We start from the raw sequence: 19,196 nt of genomic DNA on the forward strand, positions 1-19,196 counted from the left end.
ACGGCATGTGACTAGAATACTGTAAAACTTGCTATAATGGCTAGAATGCTTTATTTATCTCGGCAAACGGCAGAACCTGAGATTTATTGGCGCTGGGACATAATTTCTTTCGGCAGGTCGTCAGCAGCGTTTATTTCTAAAAGTGTTATAATTTACTCCTGTGTGTGCATATGTGTGTGTGTGTGCACATCACTGCAACTCCTACTACTGCTACAGTACTGCAACTTCTTATGTTGCAACTTTTTCCAGTATATGGGGCCATAATAATCACGTAAAGTAATCAATTACTTGGCCAAAAAACATGAGTTATTGTTGATATAAATGATCAGTGGCTACAGTACACAGTGTAATTTGTCTTGTATTAAACCCTCCAGAAAAGAATGATATAAGCCCTTTAGACTTTTTTGCAAATAGGGGCAATGCTGTTTACCTTGTAAACAGATATATTATATATTTCTTTGCATACATCAATCTTATTTACAATATTTAAAAGCTTCTATTATTGTAATATTTCTTCTTTTCCAACAGTACCTCAGTGACACGTGCAGAAGGAAAATGCTGGAAAGAAGGAAAAAAATTCAAATTTAGCTGCACATGTTTTCCGTGCACGTCTTTGAAAATATTATGGTTTTTGGGGCAGAAAAATAAAGTGTACCAAGAAAAGGATCACGCACACACATCAGTGCCAGACTCTCAGATATAAGCATGCGTAAGCCCACATATTCATGGAGCAGTGTGCAAGAACTTGAATCTGATATACCCCTGTGGGGGTCATTAGCTATTTTCTGATTGGCAGTGGATTTTTTTTTTTTACATGTTTTTTAAATGTTCTTGGAATGTCTGAGCATCAAAGTCCAAAGTGTTCTGACTGGGCAGTCTTGTTAATAATAGATGGTTGAATACTTTTACCCTGGAGCGTTATAAGTTCACACAGTGAATCACCGTGTTATTCTGTCAGTCATGTTGTTTCCTTAGCTACTACATGACTGACTACAGCATTTGAAATGAATCTGTATATATCTATATCTATATGGGTCTCCCATTGCCTTAAATTCACTTTGACCTGCCTTGAACAGTCAACTTGACCAGTGATAACACAGCAAGGAGGAATGAGCCTTTAAAAATGCATGCATTAGCTAGGACTCTATCCTCACAGCATTGACTCTGGAGAGCAGGATCATGTGGCCCACACCTCATGTGTGGCCTTCCACACATATCCTGTGGATATATACTATAAGCAGTCAAAGAGCTAGACTAGCAAAGGTCAGTAGAAAATTTTAATATATCCCCCAACCCTGAGTTAAAGTCCTGACCTGAATTATTGTTTCAGTGGACCTCTAAGTGTGTGACTACATGAATAAATGTTACTGTTTTATAGAGTTTTGGGGTGTGCATGTGTATGTATGAGTGCTTTTCAACGCCTTTCAAGTTGTTGTTTTTTTTTTAAAACTGGCTTCAAACAACAACCATGTGCCCTCACAAGTGATAAAAACAAGTGTGTGCGTGTGTGCTAGTGTCTGTACCTTCAATAGCAAATGGCTTTCCCACAGTAAGTAGTTTGCAGTCTGCATCGATAGAGACCTCATAGTCCAACAGGGCTTTATCCATGATGAATGCATCCAGGGCAGGAGGATCTGTCCTTCACCACCAACAACACACACACGCACACACACACATCACAAGAAGTGAGAGAGTAACATTAATTGAAGACGATTAATCTTCAGTTTTACAAATCAGATTCTGTTTCCACACTATTCCTAAATCTCCAGACCTGCTCAGGAACCTTGGATTTAGGGCTGTCATGCCACTGTGTCATTTATACAGGGGATGAGATTAACTGCATTCTAATACGCTATGTAAACACATACATCATTACCTAAACCAACATCCTCTGTCGCGGACTGATAAGACATTATACACACTGCTGAAGACTCTCCTACTCTGGCAATATCGATCCAATTGACCCTGATTGACCCTTAATTATAGACTGTTCCTCTGTGTGCAGCCTGTGCTGCTGACCATGGCTGGCAGAGGATTAGTTCCAGCAAATGAAGCTCAACAGACAGGGTCTGAATGATAGACCTACACACAGATGAAGAAGCAATATGTATACATGTTCGATGCAGAGACATCCAAAGTCATAATAATGAACAAATAAACACAGATTTGAAAGGCATAAAGAAGGCGTGTATAAATATAGTCAGTCCAATGGAAAAATAGACAAGACTGATCAAATTACCTGAAACTTGTTGTTATTCAGGACATTTACCACTAAACACAGGCTGACTTTACAAAGTCTTTGCAGTGCTGGAAAGAAGGAAAGTCTGTTTTTCTCTGTCTAGACCTGTCAAATACTATGCACAGGGAGAAAAGTGAGGATAGAGAGTTCTTTTGGGACTAAAGAGGTTTGGAAGCTACCCGATGCATGGCCTTGGAATAAGAGTTGTGTGTGTGTATTTGAGCATGCCTATAAATATATAGGCATGAGAGTGTGCAGGTACAACTGTAAGCTCTAAGCTTGTGTATGTGCACACGTGCGCACTATTTCCTCTGAGCGTATATGTTTGTGTGCACCTGCATGTGTATCGTGTCTCTCCAGGAGAAGGCTTGGGATTTTTCTTCTTTAAGATTTGACTGCAGTATTGGGGTCAGTAGTTCTGCCAACACAGTATTTTACAGCCTTACTCCAGTTCTCTGCACTGCTGTGACTTCCACTTCTGCTTTGCCTCACACGCAAACAAATGCCGCCTTCATCTTTTCTGTTCTCATCCTCTTTCTCTGAACAAGCGCTTTCTATCTTCCCACTTGAATCACAAAGTCAGCACATGCACCATCTCAGTAGCTCTGCTGGTGCTCTCTGGAGTAGGCATTGTGTCTGAGAAGTGTGTGCGTCGTTGTGGTTGTGCTTGGTACAGTACATGGGCAGGATAAAGTTTTGTTTTTTTTATTACTATTTTTGTACTCTGTGAATCCAGTCTAGTGTTTTTGATGTGAAGTTTAAGGGGTCTAACGTGGTAAAATGATCTGATTGACTTAAAATAAAATGATAAAGTAAAATTTAAAAACCTGCCTCAAAACAGAATCTTGTGCCCAAACATTTAATCTTTCTGTCATAAGCCCTTTTCTTTATTCAACAGCAAAACTATGAGTGATGAGATGCCACAAAAACTAAATGCGAATACTAAATGTTTTGTCACTCTCATCCTCGATTGCTGGTAATCTGATGGAGAAGCTAAATCCAGAAGACCGCTGAAGGCAAAACTGTTTAGGCTGCCAGAAACCAAAGTGGGTTCATCCTCAACTGCTTAAGGAAAGCCAGCTGGTACGGAAATAACAGATGTGCTAGATGTGGAGGAGTGAAGGAAATGTAAAATAAATAAAAAAGTAAATATACAAAACCAACATAATTTGTGAATAACTAATATAATGAATGAGGAGTGTGAACATACTCTAATTAACTGGTTATTCAGAATGATTATTTCTTGGATTCCTCTGTATGACCTTTTTTCAGACTTTCAGATCATCTTTATAACTTCTGTAATGAGGTTCAGTTATTTCATCCACATCCTTTGCATGAACCTTATGAACAGAACTACTTTCTGTCACCCTGACTTTTTTTTTTTACCGTTTTCCTTTCATTTTCCCCATCACTTAAATTTGTTTTTTAAGTGCAATTTGTTGTAGCTCTTTCTTTTCATTTTCAATGATTTATGTAAAGCATTTTCAATTTCCTTTGTAAATTAAATGCGATACAAAAATAAACTTGTCTTCTGTGCTTGCTTTCATCTGCTTTCTGTCCCCATTCGACATCAGAGTGAATAATTTTTTCTCAGCACTCCCTACATCAGCCTGCCCCTGACCCTTATTCATCCCTCATTAAAAAAAAGTCTAATTATTTCTTTCTTTATAAACTACAAGGACTAATGAAATATAATTTATGTGTTTTTACCTCAGTTACACCTTATGCTGAAGCGTGTCTAGATAAGGAAAAGCTCATGATTATGCATGGTTTAAATACATGCGGCTAGAGCACTGAGCACTTCTTCATATTTCTGTCACATGCACTTGCAAAACAGTGTGTTCTCTTAATAAGAAAACACTGATAAATGGGTTGCACACAACAGCACTGCAGGTGTAAAGAAAGCAGAAATCATCCCCAAAGCAAAACTTACATTAAGCTTGTAGCTTGTTCTTCATAATAATTCAAAATAAATATTTAAGCGAGAGAACGAGTAACATGCAAATTGTTGGTGCAATTAGTAGAATTGTTTTGCACAATGTGCATAGAAAATAAGTCCACTGAATATAGAAAGCTACAAATACGAGATGTGAACGTGACTAGATTTTTTTTAGGTTAGCATTATGAAAGGAAAAAGGTAAAAATGGTTATTTTCAATATTTCAGACACTGTGTCCATGGATTTGATTCTTTCTTACTTTAACATGTGTACACCTTCTGGAGTGGTGGGTTGGTTGAAGCGTCTCATGTAGTCGTGCATCTCCGGGAAACTTTTCTTCATGTAATCCTCAGCACTGCTCTCCCTCACTGTACCAAAACGGAAGCCCAGGGACGGATGGTGCAGCTGTGGAGATGGAATAGGAAGGCATGAATATAAGAGAGGGTGGATATGTAATGTAAGTGATGAATTCAGGTGATATCATCCTATTTAGGAGTTTAGATAAGGTGCTCCCTTATTCCCAAGGCGTTGCTACAGGAGATGGATCTCCGCATTTGATTTGATACCAATTTTTATACCGGATGTCCGTGCTGATGCAACTCCGCAACCCTCCCATTTATCCAGGCTTGAGACCAGAAATAGCGTGGGACATCCTGAGCCTGGGTTTTTGTCTCCTTCAGGTCTTGAACCCAGGATCTTTCAGGTGTTAAAATAAGTAAAATATGTACTTGAGCTGATTTGCTTGACTACTGTTTTGATTTAAGTATTTATTTACTTTGATTCCACTCTTGAATAAGCCCCTTGCTCCACCAGGCGCCACATTTTGCTCTGATTTCAGGGTTGAACAACAAGTTTCCTTGAAGGATGGGAAACAGTGTATATACCAGGCTTTAAGGTATGTTTTCTCATATTGGTGAGTGTGTGAGAAGTGCTACCCAGTCAGCAGTGACATCTATATTAAAGCCCAGCAATTTTAAAGGAGGCAGTGCACACAATGGATCAACTGCCATGGGTGTGTTTCTTGCACAAAACACAACAAACAACACACCACTGCATCCATTTAAATAATGGTTTTACTACATTTTGCTGGGGCTGAACACAGCCCTATTGTCGGCAGTGGGTCTCCAGTGGGAGTGGAAGGAAGTCTTTTTCCCTTATTAAAATTAAGTCTTGGTTGGATAGTTTGTTATATAGCTATTGCGCATATTCAATGCCTGAATACAATAAATTCTGCATAACTTTAATTGTCTGTTTTAATTTACCCTTGCCATTAGCGGTATAGTTTGGGCAGGAAGCTTTTAAAGTTATTGTTTGATTCATGTACCTTTTTAACTGTGGGCTGGGAACCTGCCTCAGTGAGTTTCCTTTGATAGGCTTTCTTCGATGCATACTGATGTTTGGAAACAACAACAATTTTGGTTCTCCAAAACTCCCAGCTCCCATTTTGATCATCTTTAGCCCAAGAGAGGGCAGCTATCACGATGGGGCACATATTAAATACACAGTACTCCTGAACTCCCTACAGAGTTTAGGGAAATGGAAAGCAATAAGACTTCACAAATATTTCACTGTCTTCCCATTAGTTCGTCCTTGTGTAAGATAGTTATGTGTGTGAATATGTGTGTAGCATGCTAACATTTCTGGAGTTGCATGTTTGTGACCTCGAAAGTGGTCTAACCTTGTCATCATGAATTCCTGAAACCTGCTCGAACGTCTTCTCCCCCACCATTACTGCAGCAAGGTTGGCCGTATAGCTGGACAGCACCAGTAAACAGAAGATAGCCCAAAGGTTCATCAAGAAGCGTCCTGTCCAGCATTTAGGGGTCTGTAGAGTGGAGACGTATGACAGGTGAAATTTGAGTTTGGCTTACCTTTGACAGAAACTAGGTTTGAAAATATATATGTGAGAAAGGACAAAAGCAAAAAAAGAAAAAGTGTTTACAAAGGTCCTTTCAAATGTGTCCCAGCTTCAGATATGTACCCTCTTCATCCTTTTCCCAACAGAGCAGTTCTGCTCCCCAAGGAAAGGCAATCCCATTTATTAAAACAGAGCAAAAGAACATCTAATGCAAAACACAAAATCTAACAAAATGTGACTGTTAGTGTGACACGTCAAAAATATCTCTCCGTGAAATTGGCTGCTTCGGGGAATGAATCCACCTGAACACTGTGATCATTTATTTATTCCACCAATTAAAATCCACTTAAAAGAAGAAAAGAGATGAATTTCCAGTGTTGTAAGGGCTCGGGATTAATGAGATATTAATTATACAAACAAGGTTGTAACCCATTATAAAGGTTTTTGAAGTGTTTCAGAACTCTTTGCACAATTAATCGGGGAATTCAAAAGGGAGAAACATAGAATGGCATGCACAATAACAAGCATAAATTCTTGTTGTTCTATTTGTTGAGCTTTTTGTTCTATAAGCCTGTCGCACTAATAATAAGGGCAGAGTAACAAGTGGAAATTTGAATAAGGATCATCTCAAATATTTTTTTTTTAACATTACCATTACCCTTATGCCCTGGAATTGCAGTGTAGCAATGACAGTCTTAAAACATGGATTCAGAGAGTCAAAGTTTCATGTCTAACAAACCTAAGAAACCACTACCATCAACCTGCAGTGTGGAGCCAACGGTCAGGACGAAGTTTTATCAGTCCTTAGCCACACGTAATTAGCTGCTTAATAACTTGGTCAAAACTCATGTTGATGATAGATACTCTCAATTCACTTCACAGCTCAGACTGAAAGTCTTAACAGCATGGTGGTACGCTCCTTTCTTTCTTGTTGTTGTTTCCACTGCTGCACATGTGGATGGAGCAGTACAGAATAAATGCATTGCTCAGTAAATTATGGTACTCAAACTAACACTACTAGTGGCTACTACTAGTACAGTAAAGGGTTCACAACAATACTGTAAATGCTTCATTTGTGTTCTGTGTTAAGTTTAGCTCTGACTGAGCGAAAGTAAACAGAGCTGTCACAAGAGCTTCAGGGATTATATTTTTTTAAAGCTCTGTTATTCTTTTCTTCCCCTGACACAACAGAGCTGGATTTTCATTCTTTGCACTTTTCATGGTAGTCAAACTACATGACACCAGAGAGATACTGCACATGTACAGGTGCAAATTGATTGTCATAGTCCACAAATGTGCGTGACTGGTCTCTTTGATAAAGAGTGACTGTTGTGATCGAGACAATTACAAAGTACCATCCTGAAATAAATCTCATTTGTCAAGCATATGATGGAGCGAGACATTTGAAATGCCAGTATGCATTGTTTATTCACTGTCATGTGCACAAGTTTAACTTAGCCCTGCCTCAGGGAACAAACAGTTTTAAGAAATTAAAATCTCTTTTTGCCTATCGTTACAGCTTTCACAACTTTTTCAGCTATTCAGATAAAAAGACAGTGCTATTCACTGAGGCGGACAATAATACCCGAGAAGATGGTGGAACATAAGAAACCTGGCTGTGCAAGCCGTACATGAGGTTTGAGATAATAAAAAATATTGCTTTTAACATCATGTGTTATCATTAGGCCTGGATGGGATCTTGCCCTGAAATAAAAGTGGAATGACTTTGATTTCATTTTCATGCCTGAGGTTTTTTAAACCAGGTCATTCGTGTGTATGCCCACTTTTACAAGCTGCCGGATGAGCTGCTGGAGACGTTCATAAGAAATGAACTGACCGCTGCTTTAACTGAAGTGTGCAAGCTGCTGAGGCTGATGCTCACCATTCCTATTACAAGCACATCTGCAGAGAGGTCTTCTCCCTGCCTGAAAAGGATTAAAGTCTACCTAGAAACACCTGTGGACAGGAGAGACTTGGCAACTTGGCAACAAGTTCAATGAAACCTTTTGATTTCATTGACAGAGTTGCTGAGAATTTTTGCCAAAGTGAAAGATAGGAGAATGCCCTTCATCAAAAAGTAGAGGTGAGGAACTACAGATACTTACATGGCTTGTCAGATCTCTGTTCCAATATTGTGAGTTTGCTTGCTAGCAATCCACTTTGGTTGTGAATGGTTAGCTGATGGTGAGCTTTTTAAAATGCAACTGTATTTGTAAACTGAACACCTTTTAAGATTTTCTGTTGCTCCCATGAGGCTAAGCTAGCAGCCTTTTGCAGCCATTGCTGACAGATTGGGAATGTAACACAGGGTGTAAAAAATAACTTTAAGAAATAACATATATTGGGTGAACTTGGACAAAAGCATTCTTCTAACTGCTAAAAATGCAGCTTTCACTGACATTTTAGCAGTACTGGCTAGAAAGCTAATTACGCTAACATTGGCCCCACGGGATGGCTGACTTCTGTGATGTTTCTAGCTGACTGGTTTTAAAACATGAATCGTTTAAAGGGGCTGTAACTGAAAGTGAACTTGATGGCTACAAAAATGATACTATGGTCAACTTGTGATTTTATTATTAGCCTAAATAATAAGGCTAAAGCTGTATTTCCTAGGCAAAACATTACAATCCTGCAAGTTAATAATGCACAGATAAAATAAACCCCTGTTCAATTTAAAGGTCAAGTATCACTTAAAAGCGACTGCTAATTCATTCTAAAAGCAACAGTTCATCAGCTAACACACTTGTTTCCAATCTCAAATGGCTTTTAAGGTTATATATGTTGACAAGCACATTGCTATCTCGATTATTTTTACCTGGGGTTGCCTGAGTGTAAAATCAAAGGAAACGAAGAGCAAAACAGAGCACCTAATGTTACTCTAAACCCTGATAGCAATGGCAGCTTCCTATAGTACAATACAGTGAGGTCCTTGTTGTGAAACACAACCACACAGATTAATGGTTCTTGTGCTTGGCCTCGGAAGTGATGCTCAGTTATTGCTATCTGTAGTAGTCAGGTATGTTGAGGATAACAGCTTATGTTAGAAGAGGAAAACCTAAATATATTCCTTAAGCGTTTGTATTGTAGAAAGACTAAAAACAGCCAAAAATTTTCAGTTGGTTTCCTTGTCTTGACATTCTTCTGATCATTAAAGTCAAATTGTAAAACTCAACCCAGCAGTAAAGGTTTAGCAATCAATTTATTTCCCCTTTTCTTTCCCATAGCCTGAGTAAACCTGACTACTTGGCTGTGACCCAGCACACAGAGGTTCAGAGAGTTGCTCAAGGACATTTTAACAGGTCACAGGGCTGCTAATGAACACAACCTGTTAATTGACACATCGCCAATGCGATGATCAAACCTGTGACCTTTCAATAATGGGAAGGTCTTTCTAATCACTCGACCGTTCTTCCACTTAAGTCGTTTTCTCAGCTTGCTTTAAGGGTAAAATGTGGTTTTATATTTATTTAAATATTATGAGTGGCAATCTCACTATAAGGACAGGAATAATTTAAGGAAAAGATGTTACTGCACGGAAACTTGAAAAGCAAGCAAGTTATCTTAATGATTGATTCTGGAACAATGTGAGGCTATATAAAACAAAGAATGCAGAAGACAGAGTCATTATTCACTGGCAAATACATTGAGATTGTGTTTGTGCACCAGTGTGACTGTGGGTGTCACACAATCTGTTAAATCTGACAAGTTTTTGAAGAATGCTGTTACTCCAAAGGTACATTTAATATTTGTAATTTACATTTTCATACCAAACAAATGCCATGAAAATAAGTTGTCCTTTTTTTTAAAAAAAATCTCTGAAGTAACAGACATTGTTTTTCAAGTTGCTTTCAAGTTATTAGATAAATTTGCCTCAGTCTGAGGATTTGACTTCCATTTATCTTTCGCAATTCTATTTCTCCCTGATACTAACCTATGTCGCTATGCTTTTCAACTTTGCCCGCTCGCATGCCCCCCCTCCTTTACATCATCCCCTTTCTGCCCACCTCCACGTCACTGTCAATCTGTTGCTTTTCTCATCCCTGCTTACCCACTTACCCTTTCAACCTCATCTCACCATCCCTCTGTCAGCCTTTCTAATACCGTCTTTTTGAAACCTATTTCCTGATTCGCCTTCTCACCTTCCTGTCCCCCTCACTGGCCCTCTTCTCCGTGCCTTCTTGTTTTTAACTTTGGGTCTGACTGCGTTGGGGAGCTAACCTCAACTTGCTCCCATTTTCACCACCTTCATCGAGCCCCATCATCCTCACCATAACTCCTTCACTCTCTGTCACTCACTTACCCTTTCCCCTTTCTGTCCCTGTATGCGCATTATCCTCCCTGTACCTTTCTACTTCATCACTGCCTACCTTCTTAACCTATCCCCTATCAATCTTTTCTTCTCCCTAGCCATCTCCATCATTTTTCTCTCTAGCACCCTCTTTCAACTTTCCTTTGCCATTGGCGTACACTTTCCCATAAAGCATCCCCTCCCCCTCTTCTTTGCAATGACTTTTCCTCGCCCCACCCCACATGATGCCAATTAATCACAGAGAGAAGAGCTTTGTTACCTTGGTGGCGACAGTGCGTCCAAACAGTATGGCGTAGCAGAGATTAAGAGCAGAGGAGTAGGAGAATACACGTAGTCTGTTCCGGCCATGGGGTGTCATGCCAAAGGGGCTGTTCCACTCATACAAGGTGAGGAAGAGCGCTGTGAGATGCAGCGTGACAAAAATACCCACCCACATGGACCAGTGGAGGGGCCACATGAAGGCTCCAATGGGAGCTGCAGTGTCCCGGCTACGGACCTGTTGGATCAAATGCAAACACAAGAAGCTGACTTGAGACCGTTGATTGCCATGCACTGTTTGTATAAACTTCTGTTAATGACTCCCCGGCAAATTAGTTTAAAAAAGAATTGCACACATTGTTTTTATTCTGTGCTATTTATTATTCAGCCAGGAGAAGAAATCACTTTTTAAAATGATGAATATCTCATTTTCAAATGGAGCCGTATTGTCAGATCATATCATGCATTGCAGATTGTCAGCTATAGAGGGAAATGCTAACCAATCAAAGAATAACTACAGCATGTTTGAGGACTCTGTCTCTCAAATGCCTCTTAGACTCATTACACACTCTTAAACTGCATCCAATTTTGAAGTTCAGTAATTAACATACACTCTCAAAACTCCATAAACTAATTATTCCCCAACTAATGATCTCTCACTCCTTACTACAATACCAAGGTGACGGGGCTTAGGGTGAACAATAAGTAGCTGCAGGCCAAATGATTAAATCATACCAGCAGAGGCATAAAAAGTCAAAGTAACACTGAGGACTGCAGTGCTTTAACTTAAAACAGAGCACATTTTTAGGACATGCGCCATTAATTCTACAGTCGTAAAAAATCAAGTTTAAACTTCCAACAATTAATGATGACTTCAAGCAGTTGTACCAGAATGCCCAGGCTGGTGGAGTAGAAGGGTGAGGTGAAATCTATGACTCTGCTCCTGGCAGAGTTAATAGAGAAAGAGGTGACGGCCATGTCGGCGGTTCCGCTCAGCAGATCTCCTACCAGTCCCGTCCAGCGTCCTGTCCCACTGAGCGCCCCATACTTTCCATCTCCCACAATATATAGGTCGAATGTGAAGCCCATATCTTCTGCTAACTTTTCCAACAAGTCAATGCAGTACCCATAGCAGCACTTTCTCAGGTCCTCTGGTAGTTCTGAGAGGAAAGAAATGATGATGGTGTGATATCCATTCGGACATTCATATGCATGATTTGGATGTGGTTGCACATGGAAATTGTCTACAAACAACCATGGCTCAAGGAAAATGTTGATAGATTCTTACATTACACTTCAGCTTTGGCATTTTTTATGACCTGGCATGGGCTACATTTATTCACATTAAGTACTTGGATAAAAAAAATTAACAACCCTCAAACTCATTAAAAAAAAGTAGAGCTGGCAAGATATAATGGAGCTACTACAATATGAATTTTTAAGTTCTTGCCATGTTTGCCATTTTAACTGCTCTGGCAAACATTTTCCTTGCAATATCGCTTAATCAACATCAGCAGCGTCCCCGTTGCTCTTGCTTGGCTTCGGGACTTCTTTTACAAATGAACCATCATGAATTTTATTTTCGATATTTTGTAAGTTATGTTATGTAAAGGAGTAAATACCCCTCTGCATTGAAACGATTAATCCTATCAATGGCAACTGAATAAATTCACAGTACACGTCAACATTTAGTACCTGCATCATCGTGAAAAAAATTTACATTTTTCCTATAGCTTCCATATGCAATCGGCTGATTAAAGTTAAAGAAAGTCAGGTTGACTTTTATTACTATGCTGTGGACTGGATGTATAGCTGCAGATAATCTCATGTGTGAAGGAAAGACCGTAGTAGTACATCTTTGACAAGATACTCTTGATCTCTTATTGATTTAATTCCTTTATGCTCTTCATTCATGAAAGATGTAGCTGGTGAGTGTAGCCCTTGACCCTGACCCTGTTATATTTTCAACTAAACTGACCTGGTGCAATCCCTTATTGATTCTACTTCAAATTTCCACATGTGCTCTAGAGACATGGCCAGCCAAATACAGCAACACTGAAACTGAAGGGAAAAGATCTGAGGGCTTATGTAAGAAAAGCTTGGAGAGGCCATAAATTAGAAGTCATAGATGCTCACAGTACAAGTTAAAATGTTTCTGACAAGTATTACACTTCTACAGTATAATAGTTCTATAATCACAGTATTCTATGGACAAATGGCAAAATAACACTCACCTGTGCCATCCCAGTCTACCGTTGTAGTATTTGAGTTGTGAAGCTGGTTAAAAAGGCCATGTATTATACTAGACTGGTTAGTTTTGGGGTCCAGACAAAGCTGTCCAGCTGGACACAATCCATCCTCGTCCACCTCCCGTGTGAAGACAAATGGGTGTTCCACCAGGGTCACAACCCTGAGGCGGTGTCCTTCAACCGAAAGTCCCGGCCTCCAGCGACCTCCAAAGTTGCCGTCACCCTGGCCATCCCCTCCCCTCACCCCGGCTCCAAGACCTTGTCCCTGGCTGGTCATGAACCCTCCCACCAGTCCCAGAATGCCACCCTCCAACTCCAGTCGACCTCGGGTCCACTGGCCTACAGTAACCCAAGCAGGCTGCCCCAGAGCACCTCTCTTCAGACTCCATACATGAAACAGTTGGGAGGACAGGATCCGAGAAACACCAGCATCGACCTGGATCAGGCCTGTGGCCCCGGTGAAGGAAGTGTTGGAGAGAAACCTCGAGGGACAGAGGAAAAAGAACAGATAATAAGTGGAAGCCAACAAAATATAGAAAATAAACTTGACATCCACCTTAAAAAAGTGCAGCCTGCAATATTATACAGATGACACTAAACATAGTCTATGAAAAAAGGCTTATGAAAAAAGGAAAATGGGGCTAATGCAAGAAAAAAGTTACAGTGTGGTTGCAGAGCTTAAGCAAGTCTAGTCTCTAATGGGTAATTGCATCTTCCAGAGAGTCATAATTAAAAGTTAATGCAGTGCAGTGAGGGTCTTCTCCTCCTATCTGCCAGTCCATACAGACAGTCATTGCTATTCGGCTCACTCGTCTCCACACATTAGGAGGAGCAATCCCCATTCGCACATAAATCTCTCCTGGCCTCTTGAACCACGCAGGGATTTTTTGCTCATGTCTTAGCAGTCGATCACGCGGACATCGTCAAGCTATACAAGTTCTGTTTGATCATGTCCTGATTAGTAAGGGATTGTCATGAGGTCATTGTAAATCATAGGGGTGGTTGTTTAAATGTTAAAGTATGCAGGGATCACTGCATTCAGTATGGGTGTTGAACCGTGCCGGGACTGTTGATGATGTCTGGGTCAAGGCTAGAAATGGCAAGTTTTCCTTCCGTATAATAGAAGCGGGTGGTTGAGCCGGAGTCCTTTCACAGAACAGAAAACAGGTTTATCCTCTTGCGCTTAGTTTTTTTCCCCCCATCTTTTCTTCTTTTCTCACTCTCATCACTAGGTTATATGCATGCATTAGCTTAGATTGTGGCAGCTGAGAATATTCTTCATTAAATATGGAATATCCAAAGGATAATGAAAAGGCTAAATTTATCTTGTGGGTCATTAACCTGTCCTCCAAGTTTAGCCTTTACTAAAGCCTGTCTGCCCCACACAGCGACTGATATAAAAATGTGAATATATGTAAGGTTTTATGTATTCCTTGCCCTATATCCTCTCATTGTGATTTACTATAACATCAACATAATTGTAAAGAACTTGATTAAAAATGCCTCTGATTGGAAGCCATCCCCATTCCCTTTCACATTAACTTATGTTTCCTCATCGGCAGCTCCCTTCTGTCTCTGTGGCCATAAAGCGAAAGTGCTAGCCTTGCCTTGAGCTGAAATCACTCATGGTAATAGCACGGCTGAATCATCATATCCAATAGACAGCAGATTCATCAAGCCAACCAACTCCAGACTCTTAGTCTAAGCTGGCCAAAGAAAGGAAAAAAAAATAGCCACACTGTAAGCTTTACATCTTTTATCCAAGGAGAAAAGTGCAAAGTCTCAAAGGGTCCTCTCCCACTGTTTGTGACACGTTTGGATTCACGCCCAGAGATAAGAGGTGAGATAGGAGTGTGACATAATATAGGGATAAGAGCAGTGGTGTAAAAAGAAATGTACTGCACACTTTAAAACTGCACCACCTTTTAGTTATGGGTCCTGCGGATTGTTTTTGTAGCATCAGGCCAGAGGCTGTATTTAAAGGATGACTCTGGATTTCACAGCAGGTTGATAAGTCACCCAGCTATGTCAGAGAGGGATGGCTTCCTTCCCTAACACCTGGCCCAGGTTTACGCACTCAGAGTAAATGTCAGTGGAGTGGTCGGTAAATGATGACTCTATAAGACTGTCCCAAGCATGCGTCTCAATCTCTTGTCAGTCCACCTCCTTCAGTTTGGAGGAAAGTTTACTCCCTTCGTCTTTTTCTGCCTGTCTGTCGGGAATGATACAAGGCCTGCTTGTTTCATTGGTTTTAATCTCTTCGGGGGAGATGGAATCAGCGTGGCAGCTGTGTCGAGTGAGATGGCACTGACTGGCAGATTTCACTCTGATAACAACAACCCGCTATCTTTTTTCCTCCTTTTTCTCCTCCCTCACATCCTTTCCCACACAAGTGTGTCCTTCCTTTCCTTTGTTTTTACTTCTATTTTTCTTTAGCTGTATCCTACTTCCTCTCTTTTATCTATCTGTTTGTCTTTGACCACATTCTCCCTTCTCTCTAATGTATTTTTGGGAATAAGCACCTAGGGATTCTATGATTCTGGACATTCGGAAGAACAACATCAAAAGTGGCTAGTTTCTCATATTTTTATCTTCATTGCTTTGAAAGAGTAATTTTGTAACTTTTATTTTTGTAACCTCTCATCCTCTCATACCTTCTTTACTTGCTAATATCTCAAGACATCCTCCCTCCCTCCCTGCTTTCCTCACTCTGTCCCCAGGGCATTGAGCTGTTAATTGCCTTTTCCATGTGGAAGTCTCTCACTTCCTCCAGCTTTGTTAAGGCTCTCCGGAGAACTGCCGTGTCTGGCTGTTGGAGGCGAGGGATAAGAATCAGGGAGTACACTGGAGAACAAGTGCATGAGTTTGAATAGTGCAATAGAACAACCCCTTTTATCAGTCTTTCACTGGCCATGAACAAAGGTCACCGAGACTATATTGTGGAGAACTCTATTATAAATAGTTTATTCTGATAGGCTAGACCATGTGCCAATTGGTCGCCCACAGAAAGATTGCATTTTTCCCTAGAGTCCTGATGAAGTTTGAGTCATTTAAAAATGTCTTATTTTCTTTTCTTCTTTAAATAAAAAAACAAAGCAAAACTTATATCTTCATAGAAACATGCTTAAGTTGAACTGATAAAATATATACCTTGGCTGCAGTCTTAGTTTAGCATGCACAATGCTTCATTAATTGTCCCTAAAATATAGTGTAATAGAGAGTTGCTTGAAATGATATTCATTTGGCACATGGGGAAAAACTAAAGTGTTACGCAAAGTAAAATTTTGACTTGATACAAATCTAAGATTAACAACCATGGTGTTAAAATTCATACAGTCGTAAAAGTAGAGAAAAACAATACAATTAATTTAGCCAATAAACCAATAACATATAAAACACAAGGAACAACTTATAGAAAATCAAAGATTTACTAAATAGCCATTACTAGTCATGATGTGATTGTGTGGTGTGATATTAAGATGAAAATAATGTTGTAGTCCCCTGGGAGGCCTGTCTGTGACTTACAGCATTCTGCTGTGTGTTTTTATATGCTGGTATCCTTTTACTACATTGGCAGTGTGTTTGGGATTATAGCCATCCCGAAAAATGAAGCGGTTACCAATCAGATTCTTTCCAGATGGCATTACATAGATCAAAATCTGACTGTACTTTTTTGCATTCATCAATTTCATTTCATCAACCCCACCCGCCCAAAAAACCCTGTACCACTGGCTAAAACACTGGCCCAAATCATGACAGAGTGTTATACAGATGGCCGTAGACACTCAAAGTTGCACTACTCTCCTGACTTCTTACGTATATGTTGATGATTATTTGAACCAAAGTTTCACATTTATATTCATCACTCCTTAAAGAACTGTTTCAGTCCAGTTCTTGTATAATTTGTCATACCTCAGCCTTTTCTTCCCGTTTTCATTCCTTTAAAATTGCTTCTTGAAAGCCAGTCAGACAGTTTCTAATGAGGTTTCTGATAAACAGTAGATGGATCATGTGAAGGGCTAGATGCATCTCTCTGGTCCCGTGCCAGGTCTTTGCTGTATGTTTTCCTATTTTAAGGATATTTTTAGTCCTGCCACTTCTTCTTTTATCCTCCATTTGTCCATTTTATTCTAATTTTTTAAGGCCCACCATGCAGGGATATGCGAAGTTTCCAGCTAATAGCTCTTTGGAAATCACCTTGATAGTGAAAATGTAATTTTACACCTGTCAATCCGTACTATTTTTACCAGTTTTTTGTAACTTCAACTGAATGAATAATTGATAGGCCAGCGATAAGTGATTCAAGAGTGAAAATGAGTGAAAAACCTTGAAGACGTTCAGCAGCCATTCAGAACTTTTGCACTTAACAAAAACTGACGAGTTAAAGTCTGGCTCCTTGGAAACAAAATATCAAGAAATGAGAGGCGGCTAAGGAATTTTGCATAATACTTTACAACATATTAAAAATATAGATATGATAATATCATAAACGGTCCATCAAAAGCCAGTTAGGGTTATAAACTCTCTTTCCAGTTTACCTCTTCAGTCTCTTCTATTTCAGTAACAGCCTTGCACTAAGTAGGACTACACTACAGCCTCAGCTTATCAGTGCATTTCATGCCTGACTAAAGTAAAGTGACTACCACTGTTGCATGTTTTCTGTCTCTGTAGCTTCTCTGTCACACATCGCCTGAGTCATTTAAAGCTGGTCTGTTAAACTGCACTAACATCTGCATGGTTGCTGGCTTGATTGAGTCGCTACAGTTTGGTGCTCTTAAATTCAGATTTTGTATACATACTGGCCCCTGCTTTCATCAGCGGCATTTGTTTGTAGTGGTTTAGGCAAGTAATTTATCAAAATGTTTGCCCTATTATCATTATTGTGAGTTGTTTTGGCCACAATAACCATGAAGTGAAAAATCTATCGTGGCAGCGCTACTCTGAACCTAATTAACTTGTTTCAAACTCTAATAATGGATGTTCAATAACACAACTTCCACAAAAGCCTGTGGCCCTCCATGCCCCATGGTTCTGAGATCCCAGTGCTCAACTAAACTGCTTTACGGACAGAGTGCTGTGAGAATCCAGCTTGTGATTATGTGGCTGTTGTCTATGATCACTCTCAGCTGGCAGGCACCATGTGGGCTCAATATTTGCTGTAGACCCAGCTCCTACCACAAATCCTTCCCTCACCAGTATCACATGACTTGGATGCGTGCTGTTTTATCCATTGTACCCTTTGAAGTATATCCATGTCAACTGTTAGAGAAAAAATATTTAACTTTGTAGTGAGTTTATTGCATCAGGCTTCAGTGCATCATGCACTATCAGCCACATATTGCTTAAGAGGGTTTCTAGAGTATGCGAGTGTGACGGGTTTTTGCACTCCATGTCCAAATGCGAGGATTTACGTTTTTCTGCTTTAAATGAAAATGTTTAAGGTTTAATGTGTATTTCAATCAGTTTTTTTTCCCCCATGTGTCTGTGGTTATCATCGTAGACCACACCTTGTCAGACCCGTGAAAGCTGTCAGAAGCCTTTTTTTGAAAGCTGCAGGAGTTGGAGCAACAGCAAACAGAAACACACAAAACCCCTCTGGTGTCAGTCTGCCAATCTGTATGCCATAAAGACCTCCTCCCCACCTCCAGTATGACAGTGCTATTCAGAAATTACCACCCCCATGGTGCAAAGGACAGACAAGGGCAGCAACCAGAGCATACAGTACCACAAGTGGAGCCAGCAACTCCTCACAAAAATGTCAAAATGTCACTCAGAAAGCTAACGACCTAGCATGTATTTAGTGATGTGACCAGAGAATTTTAAATGCAGTTTTTCACTGTCTTCTATGAATCATTCGGTGATTTAAATAGTAAAACTATGTGCAAAAATTCAGAAACGCAGGAGTCATTTAAGGTGAACCTGTAGGTGCAGGGAAGTATAGAGTGTAGAGAGTATAGAGCTAGTCTTTTGCCATTTGAAACAATACATTTTATTTTTAGAGGAGGTATTACTATCATCTCTAAACTAAACTATACAACTCTGGAGTTGATCTCAGTGCATGAACATTGACAGAGAGTGGGGTTTAATGATGATCAAGTAACACGAGGCACTAATTCTAGACTTTGCTAAACAACCAAATTGAGATTAAAGTAAAAGTGGAAGCTTATAGCCAGCATCAGCATCATCAAATCAACCCATACCCCCGACTGCTATCTGTAAGGGCGCCTATATCAACAAACTACACTGCATAGGACTAATAAGAATTACCAGTTCCTGCAATGTCAGTCTGTATACCAAAACAATTACAGTACTGTCTCTGTCGTGTGTACTCACTAGTCAGATCAA

The 19,196-nt window shown here is 39.9% G+C and overlaps 1 protein-coding gene across 1 annotated transcript in view; it reads right to left on the reverse strand.

Moving 5' to 3' along the window:
* Positions 1-19,196, reverse strand: part of LOC134644995 (glutamate receptor ionotropic, NMDA 3B-like) — an 82,580-nt gene that overhangs the window by 18,222 nt on the left and 45,162 nt on the right. The window contains exons 3-8 of the mRNA XM_063498210.1: positions 12,837-13,333; positions 11,491-11,762; positions 10,604-10,840; positions 5,856-6,002; positions 4,437-4,582; positions 1,524-1,639 (exon numbers count right to left, since the gene is read on the reverse strand). Of these exons, the coding sequence (XP_063354280.1) occupies positions 1,524-1,639; positions 4,437-4,582; positions 5,856-6,002; positions 10,604-10,840; positions 11,491-11,762; positions 12,837-13,333 (1,415 nt within the window). The remainder of the gene's footprint in view (positions 1-1,523; positions 1,640-4,436; positions 4,583-5,855; positions 6,003-10,603; positions 10,841-11,490; positions 11,763-12,836; positions 13,334-19,196) is intronic.

Source organism: Pelmatolapia mariae, linkage group LG16_19, assembly GCF_036321145.2.
Source record: "Pelmatolapia mariae isolate MD_Pm_ZW linkage group LG16_19, Pm_UMD_F_2, whole genome shotgun sequence".
NCBI classification, from domain to species: Eukaryota; Metazoa; Chordata; class Actinopteri; order Cichliformes; family Cichlidae; genus Pelmatolapia; species Pelmatolapia mariae.